Raw genomic sequence first — 22,997 nt, forward strand, 5'->3', positions numbered from 1 at the left:
CCCGCAGATCCTGTCCTAGCCTCCTAGCCTCCTAGGCCATCAGGCAACGCAATCCGGCAGCTATCGGGAGCTCCGCCGCTATCAGCACAGGTCTCGAGCCCTAGCCGCCAAACTGCATCAGGACTTGACGGTTGGGGCCTGAAAAAGCGGGCAGCGCGGAGAGCGGATGAAGCAGCATCGACGTCACTCTTTAGCTGGCACCCCTTTTTGCCAGGCACAGCGAACAATTCACCATCATTGCATTTTGGAGTTTGTCGAAACAATATATTCTTGTCGTGGAGGACCTGGTTGATGCTGAAGCTCCTCTGTCTCCCTTATCTCGCTCAGCCCTTCCTTCCCTTGACCTGATAGATATCCCGCCTTGACCAGCAACGCCATTTCCTTCTCGACCTGCGGCTGGAACAGCACCTACGGTAGCCCCGTGCATGCTTATCCAGCGAGGACCTCGTGGATGCTTTCCTTAACCTTTTGCGAGTGCAATTAGCCCTCGCCCATGTGCATTAGGTATACCAGCTTTTCCGTGCTCTCTTACGCGTCTGCCCCTCCTCGCCGGTCTAGACCTAACTAGGCCTTTGCCTCTATGATACTGACAATTGTCTTTATACTAGCTAGCCGTTTCGTTATAATCATACTTCGCGACCCGTCGTTAAGACAGCTTCCCGGCTTGGGACACGGCCGCAGCTCGCTACCATGTTGGAAGGCCTGGTCGCCAACCTGCTCAACCGGTTTCTGGGCATATACGTTAAGAACTTCGATGCCAAGCAGCTAAACATCGGTATCTGGTCTGGAGATGTCAAGCTTCGGAACCTGGAGCTGCGCCGGGAAGCTCTTGATCAATTACATCTCCCGCTCAACGTCGTCGAAGGCCATGTTGGCGAGCTCACATTGTCAATACCATGGTCGAATTTGCGGGGGAAGCCGGTCAAGGTCGATATCGAGGATGTATTCCTGCTCGCGGCGCCGAAAGAGGACGTAGATTACGATCCGGAGGAAGAGGAGAGGCGCGCAAATGCAATTAAAATGGATAAGATCGAAAGCGCGGAGATTCTCAGAGAGCGCAACGCGGAAGGGATGAGCCAGGAAGAACAACGGCGCAATCAGAGTTTCACCCAGAGCCTTGTCACTGCAGTTATCGACAATCTTCAGATTTCTATCAAAAACGTGCATTTCCGTTACGAAGACTCGATAGCCTCCCCAGGTCACCCATTCGCTGTCGGTTTCACATTGAAGGAGCTGAGTGCTGTGAGCACAGACTCAGAATGGAAACCTACTTTCATCCAGTCAACTTCGGGTACGACACACAAGATGGCTATTTTGGGTGCGCTTTCTGTGTACTGGAACACAGACGCCGATCTTCTTGGAACAGGTCGCGGCTCAGACATCGGCGCAGAGGCACAGGGCATCGATCATGCGGAGCTCTTGGAGAGGTTGAGGTCGGGCATCGACAATGAGGACGGGAATCAATTCATTCTGCGACCAGTCAGTGGACGCGCTGGTCTAGAGATGGATAAAACCGGAAGTCATGAGCGACCGGCCGTCAATGCGAGGCTATTGTTTGACGAGATTGGGTTCGTTCTGGATGATGAACAGTACCGGGATGGACTAATGCTTGTCGACCTCTTCCACTGCTACATTCGCCATCAAGAATACAAAAAACTGCAGCCGAAATCGAAACCGAAGGAGGATCCCAGAGCCTGGTTCAGATATGCGGGAGAAGCAGTGCTGAGTAAAATCCATGATCGGAACAGGCAATGGACGTGGGATTACATCAGAGAACGGAGAGACGATCGGATCGCGTACATCGACCTCTTCAAGAAGAAAAAGCGGGAAGAGGTAATGGCACCAGAGGATACTGAAGAGTTCAACCGACTGGAAAGGAAGCTGAGTTATGAGGATATCCGATTCTGGCGCTCTCTGGCGAGAAATCAACTACGGAAGGAAAACGTAGGTGTCAAGAAGCCCGCACGACAGCAGACTTGGTCTGAATGGATATGGGGGTCTAAGAAAGAGGATTCGGAGGAAACTGCCATGACAGAGGAGCAGCGGCAAGAGCTCTACAGCGCCATCGATTGGGACGAAAAGAAAACAATCACAGAAAGCGTCGATGTTCCTCGAGAGTGGGTCAAACTCCAAGTGAACGCCGGTCTGAAAGCCGGAAGTCTGACTCTGGTGCGCGGTCCCCATGGGGCTGCAAATGAGATCATGAAGTTTGTGTTCGACAACTTCAGGGCCAAAGCATTGCAACGCCCGGATTCTTTATTTTTGGACCTTGATCTTGGGGGCTTGAGAGTATACGATGGAACAACCGAAGGCACTCTGTATCCGCAGATTGTGAAAGTGAAGGACTCACTTCCAGAGCCGAAGCATCGCTTGTCACAGATATCCAGCAGTGAAGAGTTTGACTCTGAGGAGGGCGCTGAAGAGCTGGAAGATGAAGATAGCTTGTTCCATCTGCAGCTTGAGCAGAATCCCCTGGAAAGCGACGCCGATTCAGCTGTCAAAGTAAAGCTGAAAAGTATCGAGGTCATCTACAACCCTAGGTTTATTGTGGAGATTACGAGATTCTTCAGACCACCTGAGCGGCACATGGAATCCATTGGCGCCATCCTTGATTCCGCCGGTGCAACCGTGGAAGGAATTCGACAGCAAACCCGCGCAGGTTTGGAGTTCGCTTTGCAGGAGCATAAGAAGGTCGATGCGCAGTTTGATGTCCACGCTCCTTTAATCATCGTTCCAGAAAGTATCACCCAGGAAAGCTCACTGTGCCTGATTGTCGATGCCGGTCATGCTAGCGTCAATAGTGAACTAGTGGACAGGCAGACGATGAGGGATCTTCAGTCAAAGCAGAAGCGACAGTATGATACGGGCGATTATAAAGAGCTGGAACACCTGCTTTACGACAGGTTCTTGATAAAGCTTGACTCCACACAAGTCGTTATAGGTCCCGGGATTGAAGCCACCAAAGCCCAGCTTGGGCCGGATGTCGAGTCGAAAAACCTACACATCATTGACCGCATCAATGTCGATTTCGTCTTAGAAATGTGCATCGTGCCAAAACTGACTGAACTAACGCGAACGCGGATATCAGGCCATCTTCCCGAGCTTCATGCGTCAATGTCGGACACTAAATACAAGGGGCTAATGAAACTAATCGACATCGCCATTCCGCGCTTTGATGATGAAGTACAGGAGACGAGCCCCCCCAAGAGTAAACAGGGAACGTCCATAAGTAACACTCGGGCCAGATCTTCCTCTTTTCAACCGTTCAGCCAAAGAGAACTTCCCGTTGTGGACGACGAAGAGACGGATACTGAAGACAATGACCAGACTAGTAAAAGTGTGGACAAGCTTCCTGACATTCATCGTCGTGATTTCGAGTTTAAGTTCACTGTCGGCTGCCTTCGTGGCTCCCTGTTCCGGTCGGATTCTACCGACCCCCTTCGCGAACAGCTGCTGGCTGAACTCGTTGCTGAAGGATTTGCATTAGAATTCTATATGCGACCCTTTGACATGGTGGCGGAAGTGATTTTGAAGTCTCTCAGCGTAGATGACTACATAGAGGAGAATCCGGTCCCAGAATTCAAGAAAATCATCTCCTCAACGGGTTTCGATGCGGACGACAACAAAGATCTTTTCTATCTGAAATTTGTTCGAGTGAAACCCGAGTCCCCAGAGTTTCATTCAACATATGAGGGAGTGGCGATGAATCTTGACATCTCTGTGTCAACCATCAACCTTGTCGTTACGAGAAAAACGCTCCTGACACTTTTGGACTTCATTCTTCTCACGTTTACAAACCCACAGCAACCAAGTCAAGGTGCTCAGGCAGAACGCACCGTTGAGGACACCGACTCTGAGGAACAGCAACCACAACAAGAGGGGAAGATCCGCATCAAGGCTGACATGAAGAGTATTGCTCTGATCCTAAACAACGACGGGGTTAGACTCGCTACACTCAGTCTTAATACGGCAGATGTGGGGATTTTCCTTGTTGGTCGGACCATGCTTATTCAATCTCGCATTGGAAGCTTGACATTGATAGATGATGTCAATACTGGTGCAAAGAAGAGCTCCGATCTAAGGAGGCTCCTGACAATCGAGGGTGACAATTTTGCCGACTTCAAATACCAAACTTTTGACTCTGAGAGCTTCGACTACCCAGGCTATGATTCAGAAGTCTTTTTAAGATCGGGATCGATCAAGATCAACTTCCTCGAAGAACCTTATCGAAAGATCATCAATTTCCTGGTGAAGTTTGGCAAGATGCAAGCCATTTTCAACGCTGCCCGACAAGCCGCGGCCAACCAAGCCAACCAACTGCAGGAAAACGCCTCTCGAATGCGCTTCGACGTGGTTGTTATGACCCCGATATTGGTTTTCCCTGGCACTATGAGCGAGGATCGACCGTATGATACGGTGACTGCTCACCTAGGTGAAATATATGCCAAAAACACGTTCGTGCCTCTTGAAGAGAAGCCAGACAGTCCCGCCGTGAATTTAATATCCACAGGGATCCGGAATATTCGCCTCACATCTAAGTTCCATTACGCTGGGGGTGCTGTAGAAGAGCTCGAAATGATCCAAAAGGTCAACCTTGACTTCAGTATATGTTACCTTGAGCATCAGCCGGATAATCCACGCCCGGATATGGAAATCGAAGGGACAATGTCACCCATTAACCTCCGAGTTTCGCAGAAGCAACTCAAATTCCTTCTTGACATAAGCAGGACCGCACCCAATGCCTTTGTGACTGATTCCGAACAGCAGGAATTGGAGGCAATGGAAGCTCTTCCTTCCCTGACCGAGTCCGGAAAAGATGCACAATCCAGCTCTGTTCAAAGTACAAACCAGCAAGCTGTAGCAACTGCAGATACCAATGGTAAACAAGAAAGTTGGGTCCGGCTTGACATGATCTTCAAAGCAGATAGCGTGGGACTTGAGCTTATCCTTGGGAAAGACGACACGCCTATTGGTAGTCTTGACGATTCCAGCCTATCTAAGTTCTCGCTCAATGACACTCGTGTCAAACTGCGCATGCTAACAGACGGTGCACTCGAGTCGGAGCTTTTGATCCATTCGTTCTCTATCCGTGATAGTCGGAAACAGGAGACGAATAAGTTCAGAAAAATTATGTCGCTGATCAACAACGATGTCAAGCAGCAGTTCATGGCTAGCGTCTCTATATCACCCGGGCCTGACAAACAGCTTATCGCGATGTTGACTATTGATAGCCCCAGGATCATACTGGCGCTAGATTACCTTTCGGCACTACAGTGTTTTGCCAACGCTGTTTTTGCCACAAACGAGCCCGTGGAGGATGAGGAGGATGAAGAATCTCTGGAAGAAGATGAGCCTAGGTCTAGTATGGCGGACAGCACTGACGCATCTTTACGCTCGCCCTCACTCGAAGAGGAACGCACGGCACCAAGCCAGATGGCAATTTCGTTTAGAGTGAGCCTAGTTGATGCTCAGATTATTACTATCGCCAACCCCGCAATTCCTCATACTGAGGCTATAGTTCTCGGGGCGAAGGAGGTCCTTTTTTCGCAACAGAATGTTTCGACCCTTCACGTAAGCAAAGTCGGAATGTTCCTCTGCCGCATGGACAAGTTCGAGACGAGCAGGCTTCGGATTCTGGATGATTTCACGCTCGATTTATCGATGGATAGTCGCCCACAGGACAGAGGCGCATCACTAACGTCCATTGATATTCACGTCGAACCGCTTGTCTTACGTCTCTCCCTTCGAGATATCTTGATGGCAGTGCAAATTGTCAATAAGGCCTCAGAGATGCGGGCCGAAAGGACTTTGCCGGATGAATCTGGCGAGATTAAAGCGTTACCAGAAAACAAAGGCACATCTGTTTCGAGGTCGAGAAGGAAGTCATCGGTTGGCAAACAAACGTCATCAGCTGCCACGAAAAGGTCGCACCGGCGCTCAAGTGCTGCAGTGAACGCCATTGATCGCAAGCCCGTCACCCAACGCTCCGTGATTTTGAAACGAGAGGAGCTTAAAGCTCAGGTTGATGGAGCCAGAGTCATCCTTATCGGCGATTTGCATGATCTCCCCTTGCTAGATTGGAGCGTCAAGAAGTTCAATGTTGATGCTCGTGATTGGTCGTCGACTCTTACCGCAGATACCAGTTTTGACACCTTTGTCAACGTTTACAACTTTTCCAAGTCGGCATGGGAACCCCTCATCGAGCCCTGGCAACTGGGCATTCACATGGCCAAGGAAGTCCACCCCGAAGTATTCTCGGTTGACGTGTACTCCCACAAAACGATGGAGCTGACAGTCACGTCTGCTACGATAGACCTCGCGTCCAAATCGTTCAAGTTCTTCAATACCGATGAGGATGTGCTCTCAAAGCCAAGAGGGGCCGATGCACCTTATCGGATCCGCAATTACACCGGCTTTGACCTCCATGTTTGGGCTGATGTTGCTGAAGGAGAGGAAGGACCGGCTGCTAAGCTGGCTGACGGTGAAGAATATCCTTGGCGGTTTGAGGACTCGACATCCATGCGTGAAACCCTTGCTCCAGAAGGTCAAGCTGGACTCGTCGGCGTAAAGCTGGAAGGTAGTGGATTCGACAGTGTCACTCGTATACCCGTTGTTCGGGAAGGCGAGATGCTGTACAACCTGAAACCCAAAAAGGACGCTGTACTCCATCGACTCCTAGTCGAGGTCACGCTGGGTCCTGACAATGTGAAGTACATTACAATTCGGTCCCCACTACTTGTTGAGAACAATACGCAAATACCGGTGGAACTCGGTATCTTTAACCCGCAAGACGGCCATCTTCTGAAGATCGAGAAGATACTCCCTGGCGAGGCTAGACCTGCGCCTGTTGGAGCTGCGTTTATGCATTCTATCGTTATCCGACCCGATCAGGGCTTTGGATATGATTGGTCGCACGAACAGTTACACTGGAAAGATCTCATGCGCCGTCCTACCCGTACCATCAAATGCTTGAGCGAGGGCGGACAGCAAGCTCCTCCATTCTACTTCCAGACCAACGCCACTTTCAATGCGAAGGACCCACTCACAAAGATCTATCCGTACATGCGGATCCGGGTCTTCGCGCCTGTTGAGATTCAGAACCTGCTACCTTACGACTTCAAGTACCGCATCTATGACAAGAATACGAGGAAAGACTGGACAAACTTCCTGCGCAAGGGTGGTGTTAGCCCGGTCCACGTCGTTGAATTGGCACACCTCTTATTGCTCAGCGTTGACCTCGAGGATACGGTATTCAAACAAAGCGACTTTTCCATTATCAACGGGAATGCGCATGATTTCAGGAGAGAGCATACCTTGTCTTTGAAAGATGAGCGGGGCCTGTCACTGAAATTGAAACTGCATTTCTACAATGTACCGGACAGTGGAGGGGCGTTCAGAGTCTCGGTGTACAGCCCATATCTCATATTGAACAGGACAGGTCTTACGATGGAGGTGCAAAGCAAGGCTTTTATGCAATCTGCTCGCTCCGCAGCGGGGCAAGGTCTAAGGGCCGAAGCTAGCACGAGGCAAAGACGGGTTCGTCCGTACATGTACTCATATCCTACAGAAGACCAGAAGAACCGATCCATACTAAGGGTAGGCGATTCTTCTTGGAGCAAACCGCAAAGTTTCGAAGCTATTGGAAGCACTTTCGAAGTTGTCCTTCCCGACACTGATGGTAGATCAGAATACCATGCGGGTGTGTCGGTCGCAGAAGGTGAAGGGAAATACAAGCTGACCAAGATCGTCACAATCGCACCTCGCTTCGTGTTGAAAAACAAGCTTGAGGAGGACATTCTCGTCAGAGAACCAGGCTCTTCGAACGTCACAAACATCAAAGGTGGTGATCTGGTACCTCTTCACTTTTTGCGCCAGACTGGCGAGAAGCAGCTCTGCCTCTGTTTCCCTGGTGTGAACAACCAGTGGTCCTCCCCGTTCAATATCGCAGATATTGGAACGGTACATGTCAAGCTGGCCAGACAGAACCAACGACAACGGCTGATCAAGATTGATGTCATTATGGAAGCTGCCACCCTTTTCGTCCATCTAAGTCTCGAGAACCGCAACTGGCCATTCTCCATGCGCAACGAGAGTGATATCGATTTCATGTTTTATCAGGCGGTATGTATTCTGATTCCGCATCAAACATAACATCTCAAGGCAATCACTAATGCAATGCAGAATCCGAACTTGGAAGATGATGAGGAAGACCGGACGAATACCTGGAGACCGATCCGCTACCGTCTACCTCCTCGCAGTATCATGCCGTACGCCTGGGATTTCCCTGCGACCAAGAACAAGTCCCTGGTGTTGGCGTGCAAGGGCAAAGAGCGGCGCATCAGGCTTGCCGAGATCGGAAACTTGATACCTATGAGGATTCCACCCGCCCAGCATGGAGAGCCGCAAAAGATCATTGACATCAACATTGTTGCGGATGGACCTACACAGACTTTGGTTCTATCGAATTTCAAACCATCGAAGAGTATATACCGACAGCAGAGATCGCAGACCTCTCAGACAAGCGTAAATACTGGGTTTGAAGTCAAGGAGTTCGACTCGGACGTCAACTTCAAGGCCCAGCTTCATCTTGGTGGTATTGGCATCTCTTTGATCAATCAAAAGATGAAGGAGCTGCTTTACATGACGTTCCGTGATATCGAGGTCAAGTTCAAGGAGTCCAAGGCGTATCAGACGCTGAACACCACCATCAAATGGATTCAGATTGACAACCAACTCTACGGCGGAATTTTCCCAATGCTGCTGTACCCCAGTGTTGTTCCGAAGACCGGCAAAGAAATGGAGGCCCATCCCATTTTCCATACTATGATTACCCGCGTCAAGGATGACTCGTATGGTGTACTTTACATAAAGTATGCCACACTGCTTCTCCAGCAGATGACACTCGAACTGGACGAGGACTTCATTATGGCTATGCTTGACTTCACAAAAGCGTCCGGTGCAGCTTGGTCTGGAAAGAACGAAGACAAACTCTGTGAAGAAGAATTGAATATTCCGGAGCCACAGACAGAAGGCCTTGCCCAGGATGTATACTTTGAGCTCCTGCATCTGCAACCTATGCAGCTTGATATTTCCTTCATGCGCACTGAAAGAGTCAATGTTGAGGATACATTGCAGCCTTCCAACCCCTTGATGTTTATTGTCGATGTGATGACAATGTCAATGGGCAATGTGAATGATGCGCCTATCAAGTTAAATGCCCTGATGATAGAGAATGCACGTGTCTCGTTCCCTGTCCTCGCCACCAACATCCAGAGGCACTACACCCAGGAATTTATCCGGCAAATTCACGTTGTTCTCGGATCTGCGGATTTCCTTGGAAATCCTGTTGGTTTGTTCAATACCGTCAGCTCTGGAGTGGCGGCGATCTTCTACGAGCCGTACCAAGGCCTCGTGATGACAGATCGGCCGCAAGAGCTAGGTTATGGTATTGCTAAAGGCTTTGGGAGCTTCGCGAAGAATACTGTCTTTGGTTTTTCGGATAGTATTTCTAAGCTCACAGGTAGCATGTCGAAAGGCCTTGCTGCTGCAACGCTTGACAAGGAATTCCAGAATGAAAGACGGATGTCTAAGACTCGCAATCGGCCAAAGCATGCACTGTACGGCATTACGGCTGGTGGTAGAGCATTCGGAAACAGTATTGTCAGTGGCATTGAGGGCATCGCGCGGCATCCACTCCATGGCGCAGAGAAAGAAGGTATCCAAGGATTTTTCAAGGGTGTCGGAAAAGGTTTCCTTGGGTTGGCTACCAAGCCAGCCATTGGCGCCTTTGATCTTGCTTCCAGTAAGTATTCTGAAACAATTCACGAGAATAATCACTAACAACTATTTAGATCTTGCGGAAGGTGTACGAAACACCACAACGGTGTTTGATGCAGAAGGCCTCGATCGAGTTCGCCTTACCCGCTTTGTCGGCATGGACGGCATCGTCCGGCCATACTCCCAGCGGGAAGCGCTCGGCCAGCTCTGGCTCAAGACAGCCGATGACGGAAAGTACTTCAATGAGGATTACATCGCCCATCTCGAACTTCCCGGGCGCGATATGCTTATTATGTTGACCTACGACCGAATCATGCTCGTGCGTAGTAAGAAGCTCGAGACCGATTGGGACATACGATTGACGGACATACAAACCATCTCCAAAGAGCGCACTGGTATGAGCATCATGCTCAAGGGTGGCGCCAATGGACCGTTCATCCCTGTACAAGATGAGAGTGCACGGAACTGGCTGTATAGACAGATTGCCATTGGTGAGCTATCGCCTTAAGAATCACCTCCAAGACACATCCGCTAACCTATGCCTAGCTGTCAATGCATTCAACGAGAAATACACCAACAGGGCATGAAGTCATGATGCCTCTACGACGACGATATGCTTGCTGGGTTACCTGCTAGGTGAAGAAAAGGAATGGGAGGAGTGGCACGAATGACGATATCTTCTTGTTTGTCTCAAATGCGCTTCAAACTAGTACATAATTCTGCTTTTTGCGATTGACTTGCCAGAAGACTTGACCCGCATGTATATAGTTACGACCTTCTGGTCGCCTCTTAATGGTTCAATATTCGTTTGCGATCTACTAGGTATACTACGTTACGTGCAAAGGTACTTTTAATGATGGAGTATGACCTTCCCTTATTCATTTCTATGTTCAGCTACCACTTCTGTCACTCGACAGATCTGTTTGCAACGGAGCGTCTGTCGATTCTCTGTCAGTTCTTCCATACCACTGCTGTCGTCTCAGATATACGTCCGTGACAGGAACTACCGCCTGTAGGGCGCATCATGCAAACCATGGAAACGCTCGTTTAATCTTCCCAAAACTCACGGCCAGGGGTCTTTCCTTTTCCTTCCCTCGTCAACATTGCCACTACTCAAAAACGATTTTCATTATGAGCTCCGATTTACCTAACTGGGAGGGCTGCGGCCAATGCGGCAAAACTGAAAACCTGATGCGTTGCAGTGGTTGCAAAGTCATGTTGTACTGCGGCAGGGAACATCAAGCAGCACATCGCAACAAGCACAAGTCCGCCTGCAAAGATGTCGTGAAAGCACGCAACAGATGTCAGCTGGAGGAAGAGAAGATTCGAAATACGCCCAATGATGATCTCAGCTGGGGCAATGCTTTCGAGACCGGACCAGGTCGCTTCTGGGGCATCCTCGAAACCAGAGACTATATGAGAGCTCGGTTTACCTTGGCGGAAGCAGTTGGAATTGTTGGAACGAAACAGGGCCTGCAGGAAAAGCTTGATCATTATATGGATATGCTGCGCCTTTGTCGGGGTGATAACATGGGCATTCGCTCGTTTGTGCCTGCGATCATGCTTCGTTTGAACATGGACCAGGAGTCCTACGACTTTATGAAGTGGTGGCTTATTGAAAGAGATGACTACGATTGGGGTGACATGAGTCAACCGTACCTGGATATCAAGAACGCAGATGTCTTCGAAGAGATGAGCTTTCTTCAAGATCCCAAGAGTTTCCCCGGTCTGGACCACTTGGTGGGTCTGACCCTGCTAAAGGTCAAGTTGCTTCTTGATCTAAAGGAGCTTGAGAAACTCACAGCGTATGCCGGTTCGAAAGTCCCACGGGAGATCCTAGATGAGATCCGTCTTCAAGCCCCGGTCAGCCCTATCATTGCCAACAACCAGCAGCTTCGTCAGCGCGATGACCACTCAGCAACTATCAAGTTGCTGGACAGGCACATTCGGGAGTTGTACAAAACTGCACTCAAGCGAAACAAATTCATTTGGGAGGCCTTGGTTACCGCAATCGACGGTTCTCATCCTGGCATGTATACTATTGGCAGCAAGGAGGAAGCACAATACTCGCTCTTCAACTCGCTGGAGGCTTGGTGGGAAACTAAAGGTGCTATGGACTACATTGAGGGCGTGCATAATGAACTTGCTAAGTAAGTTGGAAATTCAACTTGTCGAACCATGTCGCATTGTGTTGACATTGTCTTAAGCTGAGGAAGACCGCATGTTGCTATTGAGCAAGCATTATGGGTTACAACTCCAACACCACAAAATTCATAGAACATACGAACATGAGCATATTATGTCAACCTGCAAGATGTTAGCAGCTGTTCATGTTTTCCTGAGTCTTGATGAGCCTAGAGTCTAGAAAAGAAGATCTGTGAATTCTTATTCTTTGCTGAGTGATTGTTGGAGATTGTCTGCCCGGTACTCTGTACTTTGGTAATGGATACAGCAAGCATGGATGGTTATTCTCCTTTGTATTGAATTGTATTGAAGAGGGTTCTAGTAAAGATAAGCAGGGAAAGTGCAGCACAAGCAAGACTATACAAATTAACTGGCCATATCCCTTGTAAAGTAGGCGTTACCGAAATAGTTCTTTCCTTAAGCAAGATCACCGTCAAAAACGAGATACTACACCATAGCACGGACTACACGCCGTACGAGAGGCGGAAGATCAACAATTGGCCTTATATTGACGGCCTGATTACCAGAAAAGGGGTGCGGATTTGCATTGCTTCTCAAAATGTCTGGGATATTCTATATCCCTGCGTGGTATCATATGTCATAATAGGTATCTATAGTAACTAGCTTGAATCCCAAAACGTGGACAAAAGCAACATTAATCCATCTTTCGGAGCACATCCTTGATGATTGTCCAACCCGTCTATCTCCCCTCAGCACGTTCCACGAGCCGTTCCTCCAACCCCATCGGCTCCCATACTTGTTTATCCTTCTTATTCTGCACCCACACGACATCGCCCTGGATAAACGCCACAACACCACCTTTGCCCGTTGCACTGGCCGTGATGCGGAATAGAGGCTGGCCGTTTTGGGGATGTGCTTCGCGTAGCGGGAGCATGATGAGGCCCTCCTCTGCGCACCATGTTTCCAGGATATCCTTGAAGGCGACCTCTTCGATGACTTTTGGTTTGCGGGTGACTGGTGGTTCTGACGGTATTGATGGTTGTGGCTGAGATGCGGCTTGTGTGTGTTTAGATGGTTTGGAGGTGGAGGAGGGAGGAGGTAGTTCTTCTGCAGCGCGGTCACCCAGCTGGGCAGCCAAGTCCATGGTGCGGAGCGCCTTGTTCCATTCCTCATCTACGATCTCAAGGTCGTTGATTTCAGACGGGAACTGAGACCGCCACCAGGTGAACCACTCGGCGACTTCTTCGTAGTTCGGGTCGTTGGTGAGCCAGACGTAGAGGATTTGGTGGAATTTGGGGAAGAACTCGGCGACAAAGAGGAGGCCGAGTACGTTTGGCTTGAACCAGTCTTTCCATTTGAAGATGTTTTCGACGGGAGTGAGGTCTTGGTCTTGCGGGTTGACGTCGAAGTCGGTGCGGAGGTGGGCGGCGAGGCGGGGGAGGAGATGATTGCGCAGGCAAATTTCGAATTCGGAGGATAGGGCGTCGCGCCAGAGATCGAAGCCCGGCGCTGGGCCGGCGCTAAGATCCCAGGTGTCTAGTACGCCGCGGAACTTGCGTTTGGCGTCGGAGAGGAGGCCTGTGGCTTGCTTTGGGTTTGTATGTCGCTCATCAAGGTATTGAAGCCATGTGAAAAGCCACCAGGGCACGCGAGAGGTTTGTTGCGATTGAGACGAAGAGGAGCGTTTGGGTTTCCAGGATTTGAGGCCGTTTGTGAGTTTAGGGACCACGAGCTGGTTGAGGACGTTGGCATAGACAAAGGGAGGTAAGAGTTCTTTCCATGAGACGATAAGGGTGGTGGCGGGTGACGGGTTGAAGACGTCCCAGTCGTTGAGGAGAGCGGATCGTACGCGCGGAAGCCATAAGGTGTAGATCATGGTTTCATAAGGAGATGTCGACGAGCGCTGCGCGAGTTGCCCATCGCTAGGTTTTCGAGATAGAAGGGGTTGTAGACGGCGTAGATTGGCAACGAGGAAGGTAGGGGCTTTGAGCGGCTCCCAATCCTCCATGGCTTCTCGGAACAGAGGATGGAGCGCGGCAACCGCAGTCTCCCATAGCCTATATTCGTCGATTTCTGCCTTGTATTGGATTTCCAGCGACTCCAGCTGGTCAGTAACATAGTCGATTTTCGCTTGCGGGCTGTCACTGCGCTCCTCGGGAATGACCTCAAGAGCCCCGAAGGCGGCAACCAGGCCTGATAGTTGATCAATTTGGCGCTGGTTCGTATCTAATTGGTCCACAACTTGAGCCTCGTCTTGTTCAATGTATTGCTTCCTCTCCGTCAAACCTTTCCATTCGTCGGCGAAGGCTTCTAGGTCCTGGCGAGCACGGCGTGCAATCTTGTATGCTTCGCTCTGCTCTGTGTTCACAAAGTCCACGGGCGCCATGAGACCGGCTGTGGAGGTCAATACTCTCTGTTCCTTGCCCGTCGCATCGATCAGGGACTTTAGCACGTTGGGCACCTCGAGGCCTTCCATGTCCGCTTCGATTTCGCGAGCAGTACGGAACTGGGGCTTCTTCCTCCCCATAGGCTTATCCTGGCCCTCAGCACGCCCACCTTCTTTTCTCTGCTGCCTCTTTTTCTTCCTCTTGAATTCCTCATCGGAGCTCTCCTCGACGGATTCGCCTCGCAGGGCTGCGGCGCGTTTCTCCTCGGTACGGGCTGCCTTGCTCTTCTCGCGAACCGCGCCTAGACCAATACCTTGCGGACGAGCCTGAGCTTCAATCGGATTCACGATACCCTGCCCACTTGATCCAAGACCCTGGCCATGAACATAACCCATCTTGGCCAACATGCGGGCACCGAAAGAATTGGCCGCGCCATTTCCGGAGGTCTGCTTGGTCGCATTGTTACTCCAAGCATTCTGACCCATGCCTAAGCCTCGACCACGACCACGGCCCATCCCCGAGCCCATCCCCAGACCCAGACCGCCTGTCGGAGGAGATTCAGAACGCGATGCGGCACGGTTGAAGCCTCGGAAAGATGCGCGGGGAGGAGAGTCGGCTTCGTCGTCGTCGGAGCTCACGTCGGCATATTTTCGCTTATGGGCCGCGGAGTCCATGATGAGACTCTGAGCTGAATAAGTTGATGCGCGAACTCGAGATGAAAAGTGCACAAAGATAGACCAGTGTCTGTCTAGATAGAAAAGTTCGGGGCGGCAAAACGCGGCTCCGAGGCGGACGGAGCATGACGGAGCTCTCCAAAATAAATGACGTCGAGCTCTCCGCTCTGGTTCTTCTCTTCTTCCTTTCCTCAAAGTCTTCATTAATTGAGTGTCCTCTTTGCTGTAATACTATAATCAATCCGTAATCATGGCCTCTCTCATCCGCACTTCCCTTCGCACTGGCCTTCGCGCCAGCTCTTCCTCCGCTGCGCCCTTGACCTTCACCCGCGGCAAGGCTACTCTGCCCGATCTCGCCTGTATGTGCACCTGTTGCACGTCCTCTTACCTTGTCGGGTAGATCAATTGACTCTTATTGTATAGACGACTATGGCGCTCTTGAGCCCGCTGTTTCCGGCAAAATCATGGAGCTGCACCACAAGAACCACCACCAGACCTACGTCAACAGCTACAACACCGCTATCGAGCAGCTCCAGGAAGCTCAGGCGAGCAACAACATTGCCGCTCAGATTGCTCTTAAGCCCCTGATCAACTTCCACGGCGGTGGTCACATCAACCACACCCTCTTCTGGGAGAACCTTGCTCCCAAGAATGCCGGTGGTGGTGAGCCTCCTTCCGGTGCCCTCTCCAAGGCCATCAACGACAGCTTCGGGAGCCTCGAGAAGTTCCAGGGCCAGATGAACACCGCCCTTGCCGGTATCCAGGGAAGCGGTTGGGCTTGGTTGGTCCAGGACAAGCAGACCGGCAGCATCGCCATCAAGACCTACGCGGTAAGTTCTTCATCTCGGTGTCAGAGAACAGCAATCTAATGCGCCGGTACAGAACCAGGACCCCGTTGTTGGACAGTTCAAGCCCCTCCTCGGTATTGATGCTTGGGAGCACGCCTACTAGTAAGTGCCTTTGATTGTTTCGTTCATCTACCCCGCTAACCCGTATAGCCTGCAATACCAGAACCGCAAGGCAGAGTACTTCAAGGCGATTTGGGAGGTGATCAACTGGAAGGCCGTTGAGAAGCGCTTTGCTTAAATCGTGAGCGCATGTCATGTTAAATTGTTGGATATATCCCGATGTGACGTGTAATTGTGCCAATGTGCTGAATATTGACACAACATCCCATGTCTGAAGGCTGAAGCTATGTATGATTCATTCGTAGCGTGGGGCCGTTGTGTGACATGGTCTGGACTCTCCATGAGGGCCATGCGGTAGTAGAAGTCTAAAGGTACCGAGAGTGTTGCGATCATCGTCCCTGGACTGCCCATGGTTCGGCGTTGGCTGATGCTCGGAACCGCCGGAGTCGGCAACTGTCCGTCTCGCCTTTGTAAAAATAGAATATAAGAATCATGATGCGCATTCAGGTTACAAATAGACGTTATTTGAGCCCAACGAGCATCTGAGATCCCGGGGGCTGCGCTGTTTGATTATCAGAACGATCCCACGTCATCGCCGAACTTCCGCTTTGGGTCGGCTTATCGGGGACCTCTCTTTTTTTCCATACTAGAGCAGCTTGTCTCCATTTCTCACATTCCAATGCCAAAAGATGCCCGAAGAGAAGCAGGGTATACGCGGCTTGTTCTCAAAAGCTCTCCGGCCCAAGAAATCCCGGCAAGTCCTGCGCAAGCAGATTAGCGCCTCGACAACGGCCTCGACGACCCTCTCCACAACCACCACCCTAACCAACAACGAAGATGTGCCTCCCGTGCCGACGCTCGCACCCCTTGCAGCTCACAATGAAAAGTATCGGCAAGTGCATGCTCAGCAGGATACCCAACTAGGCGAAGCCCTCGACCACACGACCGTTATCCATGCCATTGGCATACAAAACTTCGACGTAAGTTCCAACTTTTTCCCTGGGCACCGCGAGCGCGGCATTGACTTGAATCACCTCAGACCGACAGCGATGCCGATAATATCTATGGCCGCGATACCCGGCCACCGGGCGAACCGCTCATTGCCAGTCTTCCGGACGACCTTTGGATGCTAATCGCCGGACAACTCTCCCCGGCAGATGGCGCCCGACTCGCCATTTCCAGCAGAACCCTCTACGCCCGCCTCTACCCATACCCCTGGCGCTGGCTCAACGAGCCCGAGCATACCGACGAGCGCGCCGACTTCCTCGTCTCCCAGGACAGATACTATCCGCACCACCTCCTCTGCTTCCCCTGCGGCCGGTTCCACCTCCGAACACAAGAAGGCCGCGAAACCCTCCAACCTGCCAAAGTCCTGAACCCCCTCTTCGACTGCCCTAATGTTCATAATAATCTCCGCCCTCCTCCCCGTCACCGCATCACCCACGGCCGCACAATCCCCTTTACATTCGTTCAGCTTGCCACCCGCCCATACCGGTTCAAATCTCCCATCTACGGCCTCTCAGATCCGACTTTATCCCTCAGTCGCCGCTGGCGCCGCGACGATTGGTCTCATCAATCCCGCTTCCACGTACATAATGGCCGTCTTCTGATGCGGGTAACATCTCAGACGTTCGCCGAACCAGGCCTTCCTCCCTCCTCGCAACGGATGCTCCTATACTCCCGCGAAGACTACTGGCCATATTTCTCCGCTTGCGCGCACTGGCGCGATGGCGATCTGATGTCTGCCGCCAAATGCGCGCTCGGACACATTCCTGTTTCCCGACGTACAGAAGGGCTGCAGGGTCTCGAGCACCGCGTCAAAGACATGGCGCATCGTCACGTGCATAACCCTAACGCCATAGCGACCCTCTGCGGCCACTGCCGCCCCATGCGCCGCTGCCCGGACTGCCCGTCGGAATACTTGATCGAGGTCAAGCTCACGGAACAGCGTGAGGCAGGCGTGCAGTCGCGGTTCCGGCACGCCATTGTCGTCACGCGCTGGTGTGATCTGGGTGATGGGTCCAGTCCGCGGCTGTCTAAGGAGTGGGCGGCGTGTAATGGGGAGCTGGAGGGGTATGATTCTTTCCAGGTTTTAGGGAGACGGGCCATATCGGGCATCTTTGAATCGGCATTTACGGATGAGACGATTCCCGGCCAGAGGATCATCTCCATGAACCCGACGGGCAAGAGACTGGGCGAGGAAGGGAATAGTTGGTATTGATTACTATCTTCGGCGTTTATCACGGAGTTTGCCTCGTGGCGCAGGGCGTAGGTTATCGGTTATTCATATCACTCGGTTGGATTCTTGGGTTAATAACTATATAATTAAGGAAATAAAAGTATATTCAAAGCGTGACTGAGAAATGCATCCGGCTTGGGCCGCCACGAACAGCAATTGCTGGGAACTCTAGCACACACCGAGCTTGGGAAATGGCCCACAACATGGTCATTATTCGGACCTACTCCTACTTCAGGGCAAAGATGTAGTAACCTGTGAACGGGGATGCTTTGTGGCCCTCTGTACTACACAAGAGGAAACTGTCTAGAGTTCTTGAGCTCTACTTCTGATAGTTCCAGATGTAAGCCGCTCTTCTATCGATTCTCGAGGGTAGCACCATAGGCTATACCATTGTTAAGGTACGTTAAGCAGAGGAAAGGTAAATAGGCCGTTATGAAGGGAATCCAAGTCGTCATCATGGTCATCAATGCTTGTTATGATTACTCAAAAAGGGAATAGAATATAATGAAACAAGACCAAATGAGAGACGCATCGTAACATAAGTATCCGACGTCAAGCCAAAAGGACAAAAAATCAGAAAGCCAAACGTAAGGTACTCATACTCGTACTCGTACTCGTGCTCATTGGGTATCGTGACACATAAGATCAGAAGGTAGATGATCATCTCACGTAGAGGTTTAATGAATCGTAAATTATGGTCTAGATAGTAGACGAAATGGATGGATGTATGGCGCTGAATGTTTAAGATGATGTGGAGGATTTGTTGTTTTGGTAGTAGGTCAGGTCCGTCTTGACCGGCGCTCCATGTAACGCGGACGACGTCCCTGCTCGTCAGCGAGCTCGTCAGTGCGCGTTGGGTGCCTCGTTCGGGTTGCGAAAGTGGCGGACTCCTCTGTGGCCGCTTCAGCGTGCTTTCTGGGAGGGTCCGCCGCGGCGAGTGTAGCATTATCGTATGCCGCGAGGCGGGAAGAGGCGCGCACAGCTGTACCTGTAGAGGCAGACACTGAAGGTGTTATTGTCGGCGTTACTGGAGACTCGGGTTTTTTGGACGAGGACGTTGAAGTTTGCGTTTGCGGCGGCACGTCCGACTTCTTTAGTGACGAGCCCAAGCCAGCGCTGGCGCCCTTCATCCAGCCGAAGATGCCGAGGGATCCGCGGCGCTTGTGCTGGTCTTTGCCGCCATTGGATGATGAGGGCCTAGTTGTTGATGATGATGGTGAGTTGAGAGAGCTGCTGAAGAGGTTCCCTTCCGTGAAGGAACGCGACATGCCGCTGTCTTCTGCGTCTGTTGGTCTGGCGGAGGCAGAGAAATCGCCCGTTTGTCCGACGCCGGACAGTGGTCGGTGAGCTCGCGGCGGTTGGTTCCTTGTCTTGCGGATGACTGGCGATGGAGCGCCGTCGTCCTTATCGGAGTCGGAAATGGGGGAGGGTTGAAGGCGGCGCGCGTTGGAGGAGCGGTTGAAGAAATGTGGGAGGAGGCTGATTCTGCGACGTGGCTCCGGCTCGGGCTCTGTTGCTGCAGCTGGAGCACCATCGTCCTCTAAAGCGCGCAGGTTGATTGTTTGTATAATAGGTAGGGTTGGTTCTCGGACGGCGGAATCAATGCTGTGTCGGCGGCCCAGAAATGAGGATTGGCTGGGCGCGCGTGCGCCTACTAGCCGAGAGTTGACAGGAACAGGACCTGTCCGGTTTCTTGTGCCGGGACGGGCAGCCTCGATCCAATCGTCGGCGGTCATTGATGGCGGCGAAGATCCTAAACTTGTTGTTCCATCACGGGTAGTTGGCCTGGATGGAGAGTAATAGTCCTTATCCATCCTGGCAAGAACCCTTTCGAAGTGGTCGGAGTAAATTGTATGATTAGTGGTAGAATGATCATAACGGGGCTGGATGCTGTTCAGAGGGAAAATCGCAGGGTCCTCGTCTCCTTCGTGAAGAGTGGGCCGGGGGAATGTGACTTTGCTTAGATTTATGTCCATGCTTTCTCTGGGTTCGATGGTAATGGAGCTTCGCCTGGCTGTTAGCTCATCAGCAGATCGTGGTCGGGTCAGGCAATGTCGCAGGTCGGACTGGCTTTTGTCTGCAATCGTACTGTTAGATGAGCTGTTGGCCCATGCCGGGTAGGAGGTTGTCATTGTGTCTGGCGTCTGGGGAAGTCGCGCGCTTCCAAAGATACTCTCTATCTTCGACTTGCGGCTGGAGCTACTTGGACTTGATGACTGGGGCTCTTTGAATACGTCTGACAAGCGTCGAGTCTTTCGCCGTGTAGTTTCAGCTTTTGGAGCCTCATCTGCTTCCTCAGGAAGCCATCGATTTACATGGACGATATCAGCATCAGCCATGCGCAAAGTGACAGAAGAGAGATTCGTGCATTGAGTGCTTGTTTCTTTCAGGCGTACTGGAATGTCAATCTTGTCGTACCCATCTTCCGAAATTGGAGTATCGTCAATATTTAGCTCGCTGCACTCGCTCAAAGCACTCAGTCTCGGTGACTCGGGCTCGATTGTCTCAGTCATAGAATTCATGCTTTCGGATTTAGGGATCGGGGTCGGTACAGGAACAGGATGATCGTCCGTATCGACATATAAACTGCGTAGGACGGCTGTGCTCTTGCTCTCCTCAAGCAGGAAGGACGGCGCGCGCTGGAGTATACGGGATCCCGATGAGACTCGGCGGCGTTCCGACTGTCTAATACCGCGCCTAGATGACGTTCTTTCCGGAATATCAGGGGTAGCAGAGTTTCTGGGCGTCGCAACTCCCGATTCATCATACGGAAGGTGTGAGGTCGAAGAGCGAGGGTCATTCTTGTCCATCGCAAGCTCCTCCACCCTGGCCTCCAATTGACAGATGAGCTCCACGGCTTCGGTAACAGCTTGGTCTCGTTTGTCAATCTCTTGTCGTAGCTGCTCGTTCGACTCTCGGAGTCTCTGGTTATCTTCCTCGGCGGCCCTGAGCTCCTGTACCTCGTCCTCCAGTCCACGCATACGTTCGAGCTCGTCCTCTAGTTCTTGCATTCGTTCCAACTTCTTCTCTAGCGCGAATAACTGCTGCACACGATGGAATATCTCCAGCTTCAGGTCGAAGTTCTGTTTGCTGATTTTCGAGATATACTAATTCAGTCAGCCAGGCATTCAACGACACCCGGCGCGCAACACTGACCTGGTCCGTTTCTCGGACTCCCATTTCCGGGGGCCGTCTGACACTACCATGCGATGACATCTTTGTGTTTTGCTGTTTTTCGGAGCCCGGTTCTTCCTGGGAGTTGGTTCGGGTTTGAGACTGAGACTGAGATTGGGTTTGGGTTTGGCACCACTCCGGCGTGCGCCTTGGGCTGTCCTCCAATTCTTCCAACCCGCCAGTCCGGGCTCCTCGTGATGCGCGTTGTTCCTTGAGCAGGTCTTGTAGAAGGGCGGAGGAGGGATTCACGATTGTTGAAGAGTTGGGTTCCGGAGTGTCTGTAAAAGGTATTCTTGATTAGCACCCGTCCCTTGATGATCCTCGACTCCTCGCAATACGTACGTGACCTTGCTCTCTGAGGCGTGCGCGGGGTATTGACCACTGGAGACGCATCCTGTAGCCACGACATGTCTAAAGATGAATTAATACTACATTAAATCTGATGTGCAGAGGGTAGGTATAAGTGCGCACCAGTGCCTCGCTGCGTTGGAGTCTCCATATCGATTTTGCCCTTGATTCGCGTAAGTGCAGGAGGCCTTGGGGGTTCAGATCTTTCTGCAGGCAGGGAAACTAGGTTAGCACGATCTACCTTCTCCCAGCTAGGGATGTGGTTCACGGAGTGGAACAAACTTTTTGGGTTAGAACTGTGTCTCACTGACTTGCTCCCACTTTCTATTGCCGCGGCCGCCGAGGGATATAAGCAGTGCCGTAAGGAAGATGGAGTAGTAGTCTGTCCTGAGCTGGAGCTCCGGCGCTGCGGATTCCCTGCCATCTTAGACGGTTGTTCTGTATCAATGGCGAGGCGCGCGATTGCGATTGAATGCAGCAGCAGGATCGCAGCACGTGTATCCACTAATCTGCAAGCCTCATTGACAAGGATTTGGAAAGCCAAACGATAGGATCGCGCAAGGACGAATGATCATGTCTTGTCCCGGTAGAGAACCTATGACGCGAGGGGTTTCCTTATCCACAAGATTCCAAAGATGGGCAGGCAGCGCGTTTGTTGGACTGCTGCTAGCGTAGCGGGGAATGACCTGTTTAAAGAGTTGAAGGATGAACCATCGAAGGCAGACAGGTTTCGAGAAGCCAAAAGATGAGGAGAGAAGAGAGGAACGAGGTGATCGGGAGTAGTGCGTTCAATAATTGTGACGAGTCCAACAGGTCTTGGTGGGCGGCCAAGGGGCAGGGAGTTGAACCTCACAAGCTGGGAGATCCACCCTGCACGAGCTCACTCAATAATCACAGCTGCTGATAATAATCAGAGTTTCTGATTGTCGTTTACCAACAGTGTTGCCATGTCACTGATGCGAGGGAGGCCAGGAATGTATAGCATTACTGTCAAGTCAACGCGGCATTCCAGCCTCTCCAATCTCAAAGCGCACAGAATGCGCTCAGAGGTTCCAGACCAGCTTGGAGAGGGGAAGATGATGTGCAAATGCCGTCGTCCCAGGGGCTTTTTAGTTCACACCCTTAGTGACCAACAAGAGTTCAAGCCGCTGGGGCTAAAAGGCCGCTAAAGTCAGGTACTCCGCCGTCTCCTCCTTAGCAAGTTAGCATCGTTTGGGGAGCAACCATACGGAGTAACTTCGTAAGGAATCACACGGGGCTATCCTTGATAACTGTGACGATCAGGATGCTTATCCCAGACTCTTACTGCTGGTTGGTTATTTCTCCAGAGTCAGCCCGGAATAGC

At 51.4% G+C, this 22,997-nt stretch overlaps 6 protein-coding genes across 6 annotated transcripts; 4 read left to right on the top strand and 2 right to left on the bottom strand.

The window, feature by feature from the left end:
* Positions 1–690: 690 nt before the first annotated feature.
* DSM5745_11575 (membrane morphogenesis protein VPS13) lies at positions 691–10,364 on the top strand (the record flags this gene model as incomplete). The annotated part of the gene is made up of 4 exons (XM_026753591.1): positions 691–8,121; positions 8,182–9,802; positions 9,852–10,268; positions 10,324–10,364. 4 exons carry the CDS (start codon positions 691–693, stop codon positions 10,362–10,364), a joined length of 9,510 nt encoding a protein of 3,169 aa, XP_026597842.1.
* Positions 10,365–10,908: 544 nt separating this feature from the next.
* On the top strand, positions 10,909–11,931 carry DSM5745_11576 (zinc finger MYND domain-containing protein; the record flags this gene model as incomplete). The annotated part of the gene is made up of 1 exon (XM_026753592.1): positions 10,909–11,931. The coding sequence occupies one exon, from the start codon at positions 10,909–10,911 to the stop codon at positions 11,929–11,931; it is 1,023 nt and encodes a 340-aa protein (XP_026597843.1).
* A 730-nt stretch (positions 11,932–12,661) lies between these two features.
* Positions 12,662–14,983, bottom strand: DSM5745_11577 (putative G-patch domain protein (TFIP11); the record flags this gene model as incomplete). The annotated part of the gene is made up of 1 exon (XM_026753593.1): positions 12,662–14,983. The coding sequence occupies one exon, from the start codon at positions 14,981–14,983 to the stop codon at positions 12,662–12,664; it is 2,322 nt and encodes a 773-aa protein (XP_026597844.1).
* A 250-nt stretch (positions 14,984–15,233) lies between these two features.
* Positions 15,234–16,069, top strand: sod2 (superoxide dismutase sodB; the record flags this gene model as incomplete). The annotated part of the gene is made up of 4 exons (XM_026753594.1): positions 15,234–15,342; positions 15,407–15,813; positions 15,866–15,933; positions 15,982–16,069. The coding sequence occupies 4 exons, from the start codon at positions 15,234–15,236 to the stop codon at positions 16,067–16,069; spliced, it is 672 nt and encodes a 223-aa protein (XP_026597845.1).
* A 511-nt stretch (positions 16,070–16,580) lies between these two features.
* Positions 16,581–18,112, top strand: DSM5745_11579 (uncharacterized protein; the record flags this gene model as incomplete). Its single annotated transcript, XM_026753595.1, has 2 exons — positions 16,581–16,871; positions 16,931–18,112. 2 exons carry the CDS (start codon positions 16,581–16,583, stop codon positions 18,110–18,112), a joined length of 1,473 nt encoding a protein of 490 aa, XP_026597846.1.
* A 797-nt stretch (positions 18,113–18,909) lies between these two features.
* Positions 18,910–21,803, bottom strand: DSM5745_11580 (uncharacterized protein; the record flags this gene model as incomplete). The annotated part of the gene is made up of 4 exons (XM_026753596.1): positions 18,910–21,237; positions 21,287–21,582; positions 21,647–21,715; positions 21,776–21,803. 4 exons carry the CDS (start codon positions 21,801–21,803, stop codon positions 18,910–18,912), a joined length of 2,721 nt encoding a protein of 906 aa, XP_026597847.1.
* Between the last annotated feature and the right edge of the window lie 1,194 nt (positions 21,804–22,997).

This window comes from Aspergillus mulundensis, assembly GCF_003369625.1.
Source record: "Aspergillus mulundensis strain DSM 5745 chromosome Unknown scaffold_33, whole genome shotgun sequence".
Lineage (NCBI taxonomy): Eukaryota > Fungi > Ascomycota > Eurotiomycetes > Eurotiales > Aspergillaceae > Aspergillus > Aspergillus mulundensis.